The 18,919-nt window shown below is 31.7% G+C and overlaps 1 protein-coding gene across 1 annotated transcript; it reads right to left on the bottom strand.

Moving 5' to 3' along the window:
• Nucleotides 1-2,621: 2,621 nt before the first annotated feature.
• LOC148609993 (uncharacterized) lies at nt 2,622-8,226 on the bottom strand. The gene is made up of 5 exons (XM_088542139.1): nt 8,095-8,226; nt 7,238-7,561; nt 6,710-6,805; nt 4,949-5,029; nt 2,622-4,694 (listed from the first exon to the last, which is right to left on the bottom strand). Exons 1-5 carry the CDS (start codon nt 8,144-8,146, stop codon nt 4,231-4,233), a joined length of 1,017 nt encoding a protein of 338 aa, XP_088398265.1. The 5' UTR covers nt 8,147-8,226; the 3' UTR covers nt 2,622-4,230.
• Between the last annotated feature and the right edge of the window lie 10,693 nt (nt 8,227-18,919).

The raw sequence follows: 18,919 nt of genomic DNA on the forward strand, positions 1-18,919 counted from the left end.
TCCATTGCCATGGTCAAGCCAAGTAGCAGAATGTAACATTACAGAGGTAGAACATCATGCATTTGCAATGCATCGTAACAAAAAAATATTGCTCAGGAGTCAATGATTAGTTGCAGGAAAATACAAACGTTACAACAAACAGCAGCAGTCAAAGACAAAACTTAGCTTTTGAACGAGGTCAAAGTTTATTGGAACCAGTAAAAAACAAACAAATTTCAAATATTGAAGCATTGACAGATGCGTTTTTAGCTTATGTAAGCACATATTGTTCAGTGCATGTTTCCAGATTGCAGGAAGTACTGAAATACATTAATACAATATGTTTAGGAGCTTAACATTGTGCCGGAAATAGTATCACACTATTTAGACGATTTCTTGTATGCTCGGAAACAAGGAACTACTGACTGTTTTCATTTAATAGATACATTCTCTGACGTGTGTCAGGAACTTGGTGTCCCGATAGCGGAATATAAGTCCCGAGGTCCTGTAACAAAGCTTGTTTTTTTTCGGTTTAGAAATATGCACCCTCAAAATGGTCATAAAAATTCCAAACGAAAAACTGTGTCAGCTTAGGTCTGCGATTGAAATGTTAATGACCAGAAAAAGGGTAAGGCTAAAAAAATTTGAATCAACAGTCGGTATAATGACCTTTCGTTCAAAAGCCATCATTTCGTCAGGGACATTCATGCGTCGTCTTTATGATGTAATTTCCGCAATTAGGAACAAAACCCTCAATACACAGTTAGGATTAATGAATTAAGGGTATATTTATCTAATTGACTTGAGTTTTTGAGACACTTTAATGGTACATGTTACATTGTTGGTAATGACTGGGTATCTAATGAAACCATTCAGCTTTTCACAGATGGCGTGGGAACGCCAAATTAGGTTGCGCAGCTTATTTCAGTAGAAAATACAAACAGTTTCGCATGCCATCAAAATGGAAAGATGAACCTATCATGAGGAATATAACAATTTTGGAATTAGTTTCAATTGTCTTACCACTGTATGCATAGGGCTCTGTTCTTCGAAATTCCAAGTTGATGTTAAATAGATAACCAGGCTTTGGTAAGTATAATAAACATGAAAACCTCCAAGTCAAAAAAAGTCATGTCCCTTATTCGCCCATTAGTTTACAGTGACTTTGCTACAACCATGACACTCTTTTGTTACCAATCTGCTGAACAATACAAAGGATTGACAAAGCTATTGGGATATTTAAACTGACCAGCTGCTATAGTAAAAGTTGATGAATAGGTAGTCACTCATCCATGAAAATTTACCTGTTCAGGTACAGGGCAGCCAATACTGGATATGTTTCACATCATATAGAATTTTCTCAGCTTGTGAATATTACTCACAATGTGTTTTGAGGGAATTTAATGTTTTTTTTTTTACATAATTGGTATTTTGTGTTTAGTTATTGCATTTAGCAATTGTTAGAAACATATTCAATGTATTTTTGTACTGGCTTACACAGGAAAAGTACTAATGTAGAAAACTGTGGAATGCTCAAATTCAGTTTAAGGCTAGGCACATAGAAAGGGTTCAGAACAGTATTTATTTAAGTCATTTACAGGAGGCTCGATTCAGGAAAGTGTCCCCGAAAGCTGCATCCGAACCGAAATCTATTCCGATGTTTTTTTTTCTAGAATTGATATCGAGACCGCCGTTGACAGATTGATAATGAATTCAGTTTCTAGTAACTCAGTGCAGACCTTCAAACAAGCTCTACAATCGTTCTCAAGTTTCGTAAAACAATTGATTAACATGAAATTTGGCCAATACCTTTTGAACTTCTGCCAAATGTTACATATCTGGCTAAATGTTTTCCCATCAACGTCATGGATTTGTTATGAACCATTTGCTTCTTTTGTGGAAAAATGTAGAAGGCATTTGTGCGTTAAAAAACAAAAAAAGACTGTAAGCTCCCCATTACTCTTCCCATTCTTTCGATAATTATTTCTGTTTTGCCCATTATTTGTAGTTTCAAATATGACTCGAGGCTGTTTTCCAGTGCATTTGCAATGGCTTTTTTCGCCCTTTGAACGGTGAGTGAAGTTACAATGCCCAACGATCACACAAATCACTAAACGTCACACAATAAGATAAGAAAAGGTCAAAATAAGAGAAAGTTTGTGTTCACATTTTCTTGGCATCCTCCAAAAATGCTCAGTTCGATATACCTTTTATTACAACAGCAAATGAGTAACTCGGATTCCACTAAAAACTGGGAGCATAAACCAGGTGCACCGGTAGGGTAAGCGTCATATGCTTTTCTAGAAACACCCACCGAGTTGCTCAAAAATAATCAAGTCCTGGTAGACGAAAGAGGAAAGGAATACTATGACACGTTGAACAAATAAGTTTTCATGGTGCAGATGGATACACCATAGAGATCCACGAGTTCATGATGAGGACCATATATAAAATTTCTGTAGTGATGACTTCAATCTTGTAGCAACATAACCCTGTTCCAGAAGCCTATGTGTTAGAATTCTAATGCATGCGTTTCTGGAATTGGTATGTATTACTTTTCCGGAAATTTACCTGGTAGTAAATTAAAAAAAATATATGTTAGATAAATTATTTATTTTATAATTATATTAAAAAGGTTCTGATCTTATAAAACAATATGTTAGGTATAACCAGTTGACTCTAGATCTAGTAAGGAATAGTCAATTTTCACTTACAAACCCAAGGAAAATTATTTTCTTAAAATTTATTAAAAAGCACTCAACATTTGATCACACCTCAAAATTGATCTGGTACACACAAAAACAGACAGAGGAAAGAAGTGCATAATATGTGATGGATTTTCATACTGATTGGCAAATACTTAGAAGAATGGGGATAAAGTTTACAGGTATATATGTATACCTAAATGTTCACATTTTGTTTAATAAAATGATGTAAATACTTCGTTTAACATTTATATGACAAAGAACGGATATTGAGCAATGACATGAGGACAATTCATTATATATCATACAAAAAGAAATTCAGATCTAACAACAAGATTGGTTTCTCATTACAAAAGAATGCAAAGAGGACATGCAAACCACGAACAACAAAAATGTATACGAAATAGGTAACTGTTAACTAATGCTTTTAAGAATGAACTTCGGTCTGCAAATCACGTATATGGTGTCAATCTGCGTTTAATGAGCTTATTGCTTATTTGTAAAAATGTTTTATACAATAAAAAAAAAACAATTGTTTAGCAAAAACAGAAGCTTGTATACCTAGGTTTGTCTTATTGGTATGTTTGAGTCTTCTGTGAATACAAACATCTATTAGCATGTCAAAATTTGAGACGGACAACTCAGAGTCACTGTACTGTCCATTATCTCAAGATCTCATGTTTGTTTGTTTATTGTTTTTTGGGGAGGGGGATAGCTAGACGGGATATGAATAAACACCCAATATTTGTTTACCCAATGTAAGAACGTCATGTATGTATCGGAAACTGAGGATAGAGGACCTGCATATAAAAAAAATCTTTTAAAAGACTTGCTACAATGTATTATTTAGATAACCATGTATTGAAGAGCTGACGGGTACTGTTAGCCCCATTGGAAAAAAAAAACGAGTGTCACCATGTTTTGTTCCGCCATTAGTATCCGTCACATTGCACGTCACGACAATTAGGTAGAGTTCAAGCAACTATAATGTACTCAGAGTCTCAACGATGTCATACAAAAGCAACGGAGCGATTCACGCTCTGGTGCTAAGTTTTAAATTTGATTTAAATTCCTGTAAGATATGCTGCAAAATTGTTTTTAAGCACATGCCTAAACACGGGAGATTTATGACTTTATCTAAGTATTTGCAAATACTAGTAGTATGATTAAAAAATGAAAAGTAATAGTTAAGTCATACATCGGCACTTTGAATACAATTAGCAATTTTTATGAGTAAAGTCAACGCAGAAATTCAAAAGCCAGTCTGAGTAAATTGCTGCCAAGAAGTTGTTAAAATTAACAATGAATTAAAATAAGCCAATGTAATCGACCTTTAGCGTTCAATATCGCGCCATAAAGATCTTTTCCGATTGACTTCAGCATCCCGTTAGGAGAATCATAAACAAGTTTCCTATGATGATTGTCTATATTTTTTCCTTTACATTTACACACTTAACAATATATCAGTAAGATATTGCAAAGAAGCGGCAACTTTGAAAATCCTCTGAATAAATGTAACGCCTTATTCAGTTCCAGTAAATAATTACTAAATTAATTCATTCACATACACAACGTCTTGACTAAAACGATGCGACACAGGTGTGTACGCGTGAATATCGTCTTCCTTTGGATGTGTGCGCGTTGATAGATAAGTGTTTGATATTGGAGACTCATTAACAACGTCTAAATATTGGTTGCTCAAATCAGAGGACGAGTTTGTTGAGGTTTTGTCGCTAGTACTCCCTGGTCTTTGAATGTAATTGTCTTTGATCATTTCATCTTCATTGACAGTGGCATAAGCATACTCGAAATCGTCTGTGCGATCCGGAACTACCACAGGTGCAAGAAAACTATTTATAGCATTGTTCTGGTTCGCATTGTTTTCAGGTTTGGTAGAATTGGAAAATGTCTTACAAGTTCGGATAATACAGGCAGTACATACGAAAGTAGATATAATAAAAACGACGATTCCTATTCCCATTGGGATTAAATACATTTTCAATATACTTTCTAAAATAAACAAAAAATATGGTCAATTTGAAACACAAACATTTGAAATAATAAGACAAGTGAAACTAAACTATAAATATCATAAGACCTTCCCTTAGGACCAAACTTAATATAAAATTGTATTGTCTAGTCTAAAAAGTTCGACGAAAACAAGGATTTTGGTTAACATACGCTTGCGCTTTCTTGTTTCAAATTTATGTTTAGTACGCATTTTATTTAAAATGATTGGTTTTGAAACATTATACATGTAATACCTATAGCAAGTCTTGTATCTTCCCTGTCGTTGTGCCGAATAGTTGTAGGTTTAGTTGACGTTGGATGTACTTTATCAGTTCCTACAAAAACATGTGTTTGAATCATTATCTGACTTCCATGTTGACGGAGCGCTAAAAGACATACCTGTTAAATCAACGACACACATAAACAGAACAAGAATTTAATATTGCATATGAAGAATTTCATATTTATGTAGGACAAAATTTACTTGTACATTGAACTGAATATGATAAAAAATTACCAATTATATAGTTTAAATTTTGGTAAGTGTCTTATTTGCAGCATTAGAATCAAACATTTAAAAAGATCTATATTCAAAAGTAATTTTATACAAGAAGTAATCAAAAACAAAACTATCGAAATGGGAAACCAAGTCCATCACCGAGATGATCTATTATATGCCTTTCAAGGAACAAAGCGTCAGTGTTTTAGATACATGTATTTAAAAAATTGTGATATATACATAAATGATAAATACAATCTGATATCATTCGGGGTCAGAAAAGTATGACTACTGGATTAGTGAATATCCCCGAGACCTTTGGTCAACTAGCCGTGGTATCGACCCAGTAGTTATAAAATCATATATATTGCTATTTTCGATATGCTTTAATGAAACATCATAGGTCATCAACAAAAGATTGTAATTTACACACATCCGGAGTTTGTCTGCGAATGCACAGGAAATTATTATACCAGTTTAGGAAATTGACATAATAATATATTCCTTTAACTTATAAAATCATGAAAATAGCATTTCATTAGAGGAAGTTAGAATTTCCTGCCCATTAACATGCGTGACGTAATCGGCTGGGTAAAATCAATGTTAAAAATCCTTGATCCCTTAATCTAATTCAGGAAAAATACAGACAAAAACAAATGTACAAAAATATTCAATTCAAAAGAGGTCAGCGTCAAATAATAAATAAGAAAGAGAGTCCAGTAAATACATGACTGGCATTCTGGCGTCACCTGGTCGGAAATAATGACTCGCATAAAAGAACTTAAATCATAATGCTTTCCTATATACGGGAAAATTGTAAAGATATTAACTATATTAGAAAAGCTCAACACGTGTCATGCCAATGATTAGATTAATAAATCCCAATTTGAAAAGGTTACCACTTTTTCCTAGTTACAAATTACAAAAGATTGCAAAGTTCAATTTGAAGTTAACTTAATTAAACATATATAAAGGGACAAAAATCTAGAATTCTACCCGAACAGTACTTGAACCGTTACGTGAAACAAAAGTTTCGATCGGTCATCGGTCATCGATCAATTTCCGGTCAGTCATCGATCGGTCAAACCAATCCATTAAACCGGTGATCGCATGACGTGACCACAGAGCGGTCACTGTATTATACGGCTTTTATTGGTTTCTTTGTCATTTTTTTTACATATATTTACATAATGTAATAGATTTAAACATCACTTTATACTTTTATTTTACATTTCTTTTGTTTCAAACAGATCTTACGCCATTTTACATAACAAAACTGTGATTAGGTCGGTCACCGGTCATCTGTCATCGATCCGTCAGCGATCAATCAGTCAACGGTCATCAATCCGTCAAATTGTTGCGCGCATCGGTTCAAAGACTGTACTTATTGTTTAAGAAATTAACAAAATCCTCAATAGATCTCTGATTGATAATGCACTTAGTAAAAACATGCAATGTAGTTGGTTCTTGTTTATTTGATTATTGTCACCTATTTCATAATTCATAATTAATTTACCATCGTTATGTAACTTGCGTGTTGATCGACTGGATGAACTGCATGGTGTTGAATTATTTCTATTAGTTTCTACAGTTTGCCTGCTAGCAACTTGTTCTTAACAAACAAAATTAAAGACAGTTTGAAACATAAGTGTGATCAGTTTATAGGTTCATTAACATATATATTTAAATTTAGATTCTACATCTAACTCGTGCGCCATATAACATATGTCATTTTTGATCGACATTGGTAGATTATTTCGTGTGATACAACTTGACCAACAAAACATTTAAAAATAATTTTTTTCCTTCAGTGTATGAATTTAGAAGTAAAAATGAAAACATGTGTAAGTTTGTTTTGAAAACAATTTCTATTATACTCCAAGAAAGAATTCTTAAAGTACCTCTACCAAACAACATATCTTAAAAAGATATATTTGTTTTATTCAAACACAAAGAAAATAATTAAATCAGTTATTCTCTTTCAATATTGTGACCATGTCTGAACAGATGTACCTTATATAAATAATTTTGACATTAACTTTACCACTTTGTCCTTCAGAAATACCAATTCGTACAACAGCAACATCACCACCTTTGCCGTGAAGACACTTCCAAATACCAGAAATTGTCTTATTCGTCATGTTGTTCAACTTGAATATAAACGTCTCGGTAAGGAAATCATGAAATAAAGACCCCGTGTCAACGTAAGACGTACATTGTGATGGGACAGATGGGACGCAATCCCCTATAAATCGTCCGTTCGGCTCCGAAAAGAGGACCATACTAAATGGATTGCTAATATAGCAGGAAAGTGTGAGTGTATTATTAAACATTTCCCATGTTAAACATACACTTGTATCACAGTAAGCTGTAAAGAGAAATAAATGACAAGTATCAATATATCAGTATTTAAACGCTGTGTTTGTATATAATTAAGATGTTATATAAAAATAAACGACGCTGTATAAATATTTGCAAGAATGGGTGCAATGTTACTGCCTACAATGAATCATTTTTTTCCACCGAATGTACAAATTCAAAATGTCAAAAGACATAATAGTTTTATCTAAGTAATTCATACATGTAATACTATTCTTTTCTGTTCTTAAATGCTCAACCGAACGAAACATAGTTATGCCAACGTTTTTTTTTTCAAATATCGCACAACGTAAATTGTAAAAATTGCCTTATTATATTGAGGAGAACTTATTAAAACATAATGTGTGTGCGCTAATGATACAACCCATATATGTATATATATATATAATGTATACATATAATTTGACACCTCAAAATGTTACGGAAAGGTAGCATATTTACCGAATCAAATTATTATTTTAATATATAATAATGTATTCCTGTTGAACATCACTATGTTTAAATGTCAAAAATAAAACAAACCTCTAACACCTTTAACATTTGCAAGAATGAATAAAAGAATATTCCACTGCATTGTATGACTATACAGTTCAATTTATGAATTATAAAATTGAAAATAGTATACAATGCCCGCAACAATTCTGCATGTCCAGGTGCCGATAAAAAACTGAAATCACATCACTAATAAAAACTTTGACCCTTTGACCTTTATTGTACCAAGGAATAAAGAGCAGACACGGATAAATTATAAAATGCAATGTTTGTTTCCTTGTAAAAAAAGATTTTAGATAGTATGTTTCCGACCAATTGAATGAAATATATATGATTTAATTTCCTGATCAATAGACAAAAAGGGATAATAAACACAAAGTTTTCTATGTGAAATGTTTCGTCTGTATATAACAACGTGATATCCTGGTGATACTATTATAAATGACGCATAATAAATCATAAGCAATTGGGAGACAAATGAGAGCAAAGATTTGTTTGTAAAGATAAACAACAAGTATTATTTCTTCAAATTTGTTCAAAAGTGATAATTCTGTTAAGATATGTCGCTGCCATGAAAGTATAATAATACTCTCCTTTATTAGAATTTGTGTATCAATTTTCTTGTTGCTGAAAGTAATTTTCTGCAATTTTTCGTTTTGTGTATTTGTCTATTAGCATGTATTTGTTGCATTAATTACATATACAAATACTTTCCTTTCGTCTTAATATATAATGAATTTGGGTGCACGTAGAATTGTGTCGATCACTTCCGAGAACAGGTTTTGAGATGAACCCCAATGTGTTGATTCTCTTTGACAAGGACTTTCACATATACAAAAGTGAAAAGTTCATATTCAGATATAAATATAAATCCTTGAATTTGAATATATTGCAAATTCAACAGAATTGGAAAAGTATACCATATGCATTAACAATTACGGAAGGGGCCTTTCTATAGAAGGATGAATATTGTATAAAATATTCTTGTTATAAGTCTGAATCGTATAAATTCAGTTTCAATGTTATCGATTTACCAGATGTAAAACTAAATTGGATTAACAGTAAAATATCATGTACCAAACACTTGTAGTATAATCAAGCTTTTTGTTTTCATAAGATATTAAATCAGTGAAAAATAGATGAGTACCGACTTTTGAAAAAAAAAAAAAAAAAAAAAAAAATTATAAAAAAAAAGACATGCAAGATTGTATCATATATAAATACAACTGTCAGGTTTAAGGTTAACATATTTCTTGAAAATTTTACTTTGGATTTACCTTTTGCGTAATTTACAATGATCTTTTTAAGATAAAAGACAAAGCAAACAACTTGATTAATTAAAAAAAAAACATATTTCAAAGATAACGGAAGATTTAAGGTTTATTAGTATGTTTGTAGGTAGTTCAATTTTTTTTGTTTACTACTACAAAACAGTATTTCCATCAAATCATAGTCTACTAACTCTTTTCCATTACATTACGTTTTGAAATTAAGTTAGGTTTTTAATATGTGTAACTATGTGAACAGGCATTGACGTCAAGAGGTGCATTATGTAGGTTATTTTTCCTGAATAAAATGTCAGTTACATTGTTTGTCATAGCGCGTGTAGACAAACCACTAGAGATCAAGTATTGAACTTTACCCCGTTTGTTATGTATAAGTACAATATCATTCATACAATTTGAAGCAATTGGTTACAGTGTATAAATCCCCATCGTCATATATTTGTATATATTTTGTTTTCAACAAACATGGATATTGTTATAACATATTCCACAAAACAAATCCATGAATGTGTTGGTAGAGTACTGTCTTTTATCATTTCGATTTTTTAAAATTAGGTCCTAGTAAACTGGGTGTGACACTTTGATATCTGATACATGTATTAATGTTCCTACTTATGAATGCATAAATCTTCACTTAGCCATATCTCAACCAGAAGTAGTTACAGAAAGCAAAGTTTGTAAAAATTATCAATCTTCTTGACTTTTCACCTTTGTCCACATTTCATATAATTCCTTTTGTTGTAAACATTCTGTACAAATATCGAGTCAAAGTCGATTTTGCGTAACCTCACGGTAAATATGATAATGATATGATTAGCTATCTTCATTAAATTTCATTACTATATGAAAAGCTGATATGATGAATTAAAATTTATACCTATTATTTCAGACCATGGAATATGGGTATAACGGTGAGCGAAATATTTCTATTACAGTATTAAAGTGGCATTTAGATGTTTGTCAAGTAAAAAAAGATAACGTAATGCAAGCAAAAGTGTTGGATTGTTAAAATAGTTATGGTGTAAACTTTAATCTCTACCTTCCTGACCACCTATTAACAACCAAACATATCACTTCAAAGAAATCAGTGTATTGATATTCGGTGTTGTCATGCGATCTCTTGTGTCACGGTTTATATGAGTTCAAGATATGTAGGTTGTAATAAGTTGAGAATGTTACCTTCTTATTATGTGGTCCAAATCATCGTCAAGACGATATCGATGGGATATGTAAGCATCACACAGTATTCATGATATTTCAAGGCAGAGGCTAGGTAAAAGGAACATATCATTGTATATCAAATCTATACTCATATACGTATAAGTTTGAGCGTTTCTGGAGAAAGGGTTATTGTATTTGTGAACAAAATGATGAATTGATGGCACTATATAGACGAAAAATTAGGATTTGCTAAATAAACCGTCATTAAGTAAGGATGGTGACAAATTGTTCCATGTAACTTGCATTAGCAACGGCATGAAATAGATAACCAATGCTACTAGAAAAGAACAGGTGTTATTGAATTATGTTCTTGCTAATGTATTTTGCACACGTTGGGGTTTTGTCATTACACAGTTGTTCGTTACTTAGACTTGTGCGTTACCACAACTTAGTCATGTGGTAACTAGTGTACACCGTAGAGTCTCTAATCTTCATCTGTGATAAGTTTTTAAATGCAACTAATATTACGGATCAGGTGTAAAAAGGGTTTATTATAGCAGAAGCTTAATGTGTCATGCTAAGTGCTTTATTAAAAAAAAACAAACAAAACACAAGAAGAAAAATCCATTACTTTTCACATTAGAAACAGCGATCAATTCTGTTCGATAGATAATATGGAAAGTTGGAATGTGGAACAATGCTCGCGTGTTGCTTAGGTAATAAAAACAATTAGTTTTGGTCTTGATTTAATCTGAGTTATGTTGATTCTCATCTACGCATTATTGCCCGTCATAGCCGATGTGCCATGCAGGGACTGGACCGATGAACAGTAATAATAATGTATTATCTACTTCTACACAAGCAATATCATGGTGGACTTTTAAGAGAGCCGTTCTTCGGAATAATTGGCACGATATACCGACTAGCATTGTCATGAAAAAGGAATGGACTTAATGTGATTCTGTTAGCAGCGCGGACAAGGAAAATACAAATTTTTATGCTGGTCATATCTCTTAATAATCTAGTAACAAGAACATCGTTTGGTAGTGCAAATAGAAGAAAGCCTCTTGCTCGAAATGAACAGTCAATGCATGCGGGTCTTTGAAATCCTGTCTGATCTGGTAACATTTGCATATGCGCAGTGATAGATTCGGGCGACTTCTGAAATGTGCTTTCCACGTAAGGCACGTTTCAGTATCTGTTGTACGGTACATATTACGAGACTTACATAGCATGCGGGAAAATGGTACACCTTAACGATCTTTTAAACCTATTAACGTCTATAAAATTATCATTTATGATTAGTCTTTAATAGCAATATGTACACATGTGCAGTCCATGGCTGGTGAAGTCAAAAGTTAAGTTTTAACATTTGAAACATTTTTTTTTAAGTTCTTTTCCATCACTGTTACTATCAAACAGATGTTATTTAATGAATATGAAAATAAATATCAAAACTTCAGTTTCATTATCTGAATCATTACTCAAGGAAAAATCATATGTTCTGTAAGGTTAAGGTACACAAATGCAAAAAAAAAAAAAAAAAAAAAAAAATTCCTATAAATAATAAAAGTATCTTTAATAGACGAAAATAAAAAAAAGCAAATGATTTTTTTCTTCTATGTTCTTCATCCTGTTATTTCCAAGTATGTCGAATCTATATGTCTTTCAGTCATTTCGCTTGACAAGTTAACATCAATATTACTACATAGTTCGTTTATTTCCTCATACATGTTTGAATTGCTGTTGGCACTGCCATGATCTTGTCCGATCATTTCACCATATGTACGAGATGGATTTTGTCCTTCCGGAGCAGCAAAATATCTGTAAAAGGTTTACTGATCTAGATATGTATCGAATTTGTTATAAGGTATAACACGATGGAAGGTTATCGAATTTACAGTTGTGATTATAAGCGTAAGTAATGTACTTAGAACATTCACTCATACACTGACTTTTGACTTTTACAACATGTTTTTAAGTGAATTAGACCTTGCAAAACAAAAAACAAACAAACAAAAAAAAAAAAAAAAAAACAATAAAATAATTAAAAATGTTTGAAATCATATTTTCTTCTTTTCAGAAAAGAACTTGAATTCAACAACCTGTACCAGTATATGATGTGCTAAATATACAGAATATTGATATTGTGAATATGTCAGTTACACCAACAGAATGAAAAAATGTCAGTTCAAGGATACCCTGGGTCTTCAAAAAACGACAAAGAAACCCTCTTTTGTTAAAACAGAAATAAAGAAACGTGTTATACATTAAACAAATGATCAAGCAAACAAAGAATTGCCGGCAGTTAACTGACATACCAGATACAGAACAGTTTAAACCTACAAAAAGTTGTCATCATCGTATATAATATCAATCCCATTTCTTCCCATGCGGAGTTGAAAACCACGGTTCATCATAAGCCATACAATATAGACATGACCTATGTCATACCGAACACTGCTTTTAAATACTCTCCGTCTAAGAATCGGGCAAAATGTATATAAGGTGTGGTACATAAAGAAAACTAAACTCACAGATTATATTGCATTAACCAATAAAATAACCAGATAACCACCAGAAATAATCATAAAGGCGTTTGTAAAATTTGCCTTTTTATGATATTGATAGGTCAATTTTAGTTGAAATGCACTATGGAAAAATGGCGGGAAAATTTTCCCGCACTTTTCCCCTAAATAATCAGTTAAAAATATCTCCGTCATAGAAACATCAGGATAAATTTAAATACTTTTCAGTTGTTCTCTAGATGTATTGAATATATTTAAGGCAAAATCACCTTATTTAGAAATATGATATGCAACCCATTGCCTGATTCTAACACATATAGTACATAAATACAGTGTGTTGGTTTCTAAAGACGCTATGAGCAAGTCAATGTTAATATCAATAAATACTATTCTTAACCATGTGACAACAAAATCATACCTATATCCCTTACGAATAAATATATTTATGGTTTAGTCAATTTATTGTGTAAGTATTGAGCATGAATTGCATGTGTAATGGATATCTAAGTTTTCGTTATCAAATATAATACAATAATACGGGGTTAATGCATGAATATAGGTGAATATCATCCAGAGAAGAATCCATACTGCACTCGTAAACTTGTGCAAAATAAAATTATACTCGGAATAACATTCCCCAGTATTCATGCAATAACACATTTATTGTATGACAATATGATTAATTTTGTTAAAATGAACTTTTGACATGAAAAACGCGACAACTTTTAACAATATATATCCTGGTGCATAATGGAAATGTCTAGCACGCTGATGGGGAAATTATATTGCTATATAATACAACAGTTTACAAAGACTACAAAAATGATAAGGTTGAAATGTCATCGGATTGTTGTTATCATTGAGTGAAGGTAATGTCAACATATTTTTAATATTTAGATTTAATCACACATTATTACTTACGATTGCTGTTTTCCATCACCAGAATTAAATCTACGATGCCAACTGTAATAATTAAGAATCCCACACCTTCTAATATCAGTAATATATTTTGAAAATCAAACGTATCTCCAACATTATTTTCCAACCCTGCAATACATCAAAATTTGCATAATAAACAGGAACAAAAAACTGAGAAACTCACATGCTATGCGCTTAAATTTTGAATTTGGAATATACTTTGAAAGAGGCAAGTATGGACAAGTTGTCATTAAAAAGTGTAATTGACCGACTGACGGACAAGGTAACTAAAATAAGCGGGGAAATACTTACTTTAAATAACAATAATATCATTGACCATCTATATATGAAACAAATTCTGAAAAGAAGTAGGTCTTTCTTTACATATACCCCGAATTTGGCAATAAAATCGACATAAAGAAAATGTACAAACAAAAACACGCTTAGCTAATAATCAGAATCATTATTGATCGGATTAATGTTCGGTAATAATGCTCTGATTTCTTTGATTGCCATAAACATTTGCGTAATGAGGGGAATGAGAAAATGCGTCTTAAAAGGTATCTTATTAAATCCTTTTTTTTCTGAAATCAGCCCTTGGTTGAATATACTCTAAAACAAGAGTAATGACTGCTCTTTGTAAACTATTCTTGACCACTGATTATATATATCATGCAAATGTCATTTAATCACCACCGGTATATTCACGCCGAAATGGAAGAGGGAAATTTTGCGCGCTGTAAAACCTAGATTTAACACACTATTTCGTTTGAAATGACTGCGCCAAGTTTTGTTGTTACCCTTGTTTTAGTTTTGTTTATATTTCTTTGCTTTCGTTAATGCTACCAATTCTGCTTTAGAAATGTAAATGCTTTGAAGCCTTGTTGAATGGTTCAGATATAATATTACCCTTCTGTAGACTTTCTATAACAGCAGAATCATTTATTCTCTCTACGATAAGACATTGGAATAAACTAGATCAATCAACAAGAGATTTGAATTCGTTATCAAAATTCAAAAGCGAACTAAAACGTAAAGTAAAAACCAATATCCGCAAACACTATGCTTTTGGATCCAGACGACTAAATATTGTTCTAACAAAAATGAGAGGTGGAGCATCATTTCTTAACTATGACTTTCATAGAGTAAACATTGTTGGAAGTTCAACTTGCACATGTAGATTCAAAGTAGAAACTCAATACCACTATTTTTTTCGAATGTTGTTTATACAATCGTTTATACAGTCTGTTAAGGCAGAAATTAATGAATGATCTTACGTGGTTACCGGAAAATTTTCCAATTAATCTAGAACTATTTTTATATAGACATGAGGATCTATCCAACGATCAAAACGTATGAGTATTATCATTTTGTTTGTATGCGCATGCTCATAAGATTATTATATATTATTTTAACGGGAAAAGACTACGTAAGTAAGATGTACATGTGTCTAATCCCTTTTGTACGTTATCCGGCAAAGAAAATATGTTTAAACTAAACTGTTGCCATTGTTGACAGTCTAGGTAGGCTGGTGTTTTTTTTTTCACACAGATCCCCAGTTTCCGTTTTTGTTATATCTTGATCAAGTTTACAAAGTAGAGTTCCTCTATGCTCATAAAAAGAGAACAAGAAATGTCTATTAACACATGAATTGCCAAACATATATGTAACGTCTGTATTAGGGAAACATATATACACATATCGGTAGTGAATTGCATTGGAGGAAAAATGGTAAAAGAGTGATTCTGTAAAAACAATATATAGTTATATGATAGCTTAATTCGATATTTCTTTGGATCATTCAATTCTAGATTTACTTGAACACGACCAAAACGCAGGTGCTCCTCCTACTTAAAATCGTGTAAACTCCAATGCATCTGATCGCCATAGTCAACGTAAGTATTTAATTATAATGCAGTGTTTATTCTAAAATTTTGTCCTTTTGATATTTTCCCGTATGTATTGTATTGTTCATCAATATATGGAAACTGCAGTATACATGTTAAGTACTTTAGTATTTATTGTAAACTTTAAAATATATTGCATCATGATTTGTTGTTCACAGATAATACAACCTATCACTGTAACTGTTCCAAACTGCTTCTGTCTTTAAAATTTTATATATACTTATTTTGTTTTTATATACCTTCACCACCAAATGGATTTTGTTATTTTACTTTTACCACTTCCAAATGTTCCCTAATGTTTCTTTTTTTTCACCACGGTTGCATTATTTTTTTTATGTTGTGTATATATTTTGTGTTCTTCTTTCAAAAACTTCCTTTCCTATTACAATGTATTCAATGTTACAAATGCAGTTGATCTACAATTTACATAAAAAATAGGTTTACGCACCACATTACATCGTTTTCAGAAACTATCGTAGTTGATAGTATCATGATCTTTATTAACCTATTGAATCATTAACGAATAAATGATTTTCTCTACTAAATTAAACTTGAACACAAAACGTTGGTGACAAGTTCAAGAAGATTTATTTGCAAAACATTTTTATTTGTGTACATGTTGTAACATGTAAAGGCCAACGTATTATAAAATTTGAATGCAACATTTAAAATCATACTCATGACATATAAGATGGGGACCATTTGCGATACATACATTATATGCATATTTAATGTGAAAGTAGTAAATAAAATTAAATGCAAATAATAATCATTATTTGTAGATTTTGTGTAAATCCAGTGCAATTAAACGGCACCAGTTTAAAAGAGATTCGCCGTATTTTTTTATTGGAGCCGCTAAAGGGCAAATTGATTCATACGTTAAAGTATATCTTCTTACCACTGAAGACGAAAGAACCACCACTGCTTTTAATGCTTCTTTTGTATGCCTCTTCGTGTCACAGTGTTTTAAAGTCATAAAATTAAATTACATTCACTTTGTTCTAAGCGACATGATTTAAACGTTCCCCCTATGAAACGTCAAGTTTATCTCTCATTTGACAAAGTGCTATATTTTGCATCAAAACCAGGAAAAAACTGTCTCTGTCTAATAATATCAAGACAGCGAATACCAAGTCTATGAGGCTATGGACACTCAAGAGCTGACCATTATCCCCAAAATACCTGATCAACATCTTGAGTGTAAGTTTGTTTCATGTCATTATAATAATTGTTCTTAACTATTTTTCATTCTCATAAGTATGTTTTCAATGGTACCATGGATTCATTCAACCCTCAAACTGTATTGCAATAATTACTTATGTTACCTTTTTGTGAATTTAACCGTTGCTTTATCGATTATTAAGAACATTTAATTTTCGAAAAATAACTTAAAGTTGTATTGGGATGAGTATTTTTCCTTTGTTAGCCTCGAGTCTTTCAACGAACATTAATGCTATCGATTTTTTGGTCCAAACTGTCCGTTGCTATGTCTATTTCGGTATAATTTAGATGGTTTCTCCTCTTTCCACGCTTTAATTATTTAATTGTATTGCCACGTCACAAAACAGGCACCTGTATGTATTTCATCTTTAAATCACTTATTTGGCCAGTAATTTATCGAAAAAAACTTTTGATGTTTTTTTCGGTTTTGACCACAGCGCCAAATATTCTACAAATACAAGGTTTCTTGGCGTTTCACGGGAAAATGTACTATATAATTAATTAGTTACTCTGACACATTACCAAAATATAAACTTTCAGGCAATCGTTCTATAATCGGCAAGCTACATGTATAACACCGCTAATTCGTACTCTGTTCAAACAATTAATTTACGTTTAAAATAATGGGATTGACAGAAGTTATTTTAAGAATATTGAAAGTATTTTGATATATTACAATATTTATTTCGACTGATTTGAGGAAAAAAAATGTTAATTTGGCAAAGTAAATATAGGAGATATTCTGAATTTTCTTTGTAAAATTCACACGTCTAAACACTAGTACTTTGGTTGAAGTCGTAAACGGCCATTTCGGTCTGAACAAGTCTGACCTATCTAAACAAAAATTTGTTAAGACTAATTCAGTCGTTCAGTAGCTATTAATTAATTAGTGTGCTCTCAAATACAGAGTTTCATTGCCTGGCTGATTACCAGACAAAATATTTGTTAAGGTTATTTTACTGAACTATGATACAACAAAGAGTTATAGTCATACTAGAAGGCTGCAAATATACAACAGTAACGTGTAGAAAGTTTGTCAGATTAAAAAAAAATAGAAATTGTTAGAACAGTGCTAACAAATAGTACGGGTCAAACTGTTCCAAGCATTCAATGAAGGCCTATATAAAGCTAAAATTTGCGAGAAAAGGAGAAGAAAACAAGTGTAGAAAATGTGGAAAAAATATTCAAATGATATGAAGAACTTGGATTATCACAATGACCAGTATCAGGACAGCAAAGTTAATTCAACTACGTTGACTAAGAATTAAGCATTGAGAGGTAAGTTATTTACTAAAATGATTCAAGATAATTTCATGAAACATATAGAACAAACATAACGATACAATTATTAAGGTAGATGGATGATAAAAACGAAGATTTATCTTTACGTGAACATGTATCATATCTTTTGTTTTGATATTTGTATATGGTCAACTTTTATATTGAAGAACTGAAGGTAACATATAGAAACCATTTTGAAACCAGACAGAAGTGGGATTTTGTGATATTACAAAAATCTACTCATTTTAAAATTTGATTGATACATAACAAAAAATAAGGAAACCAAAGACAAATCACAAAGTTTTGCAAGTCGATCCATTTACATGTACATGTTCAAGACTTTAATGATTAATAAAGGACATGCCATTCGCTTGTAACACGTATTCACAGTTGCTTTAAATTACTTCTGCATTGAACAGGTATGCAAATAAATTAATTAATACAAAATTTATGCATGACTTAGGTAAAATAGATAAAATTTAAAGTTTATTATGTTAGATATTGAATATCTATTTTAGAACATTTTTGCATGCATTTGTTGCCAAAAACATTT

Source organism: Perna viridis, chromosome 8, assembly GCF_037379345.1.
Source record: "Perna viridis isolate PV_CMFRI_1.1 ecotype Kerala chromosome 8, ASM3737934v1, whole genome shotgun sequence".
NCBI classification, from domain to species: Eukaryota; Metazoa; Mollusca; class Bivalvia; order Mytilida; family Mytilidae; genus Perna; species Perna viridis.

Excerpts from the sequence above, each read along its gene's own strand:
- LOC148609993 (XM_088542139.1), bottom strand. The coding sequence starts at position 8,146 with ATGCAGTGGAATATTCTTTTATTCATTCTTGCAAATGTTAAAGGTGTT. Across the intron at positions 6,806-7,237 it reads TATTTCTGAAGGACAAAGTG|AACAAGTTGCTAGCAGGCAA; the intron begins GTAAAGTTAATG and ends TTGTTTGTTAAG. Across the intron at positions 5,030-6,709 it reads ACGCAAGTTACATAACGATG|GAACTGATAAAGTACATCCA; the intron begins GTAAATTAATTA and ends ATGTTTTTGTAG.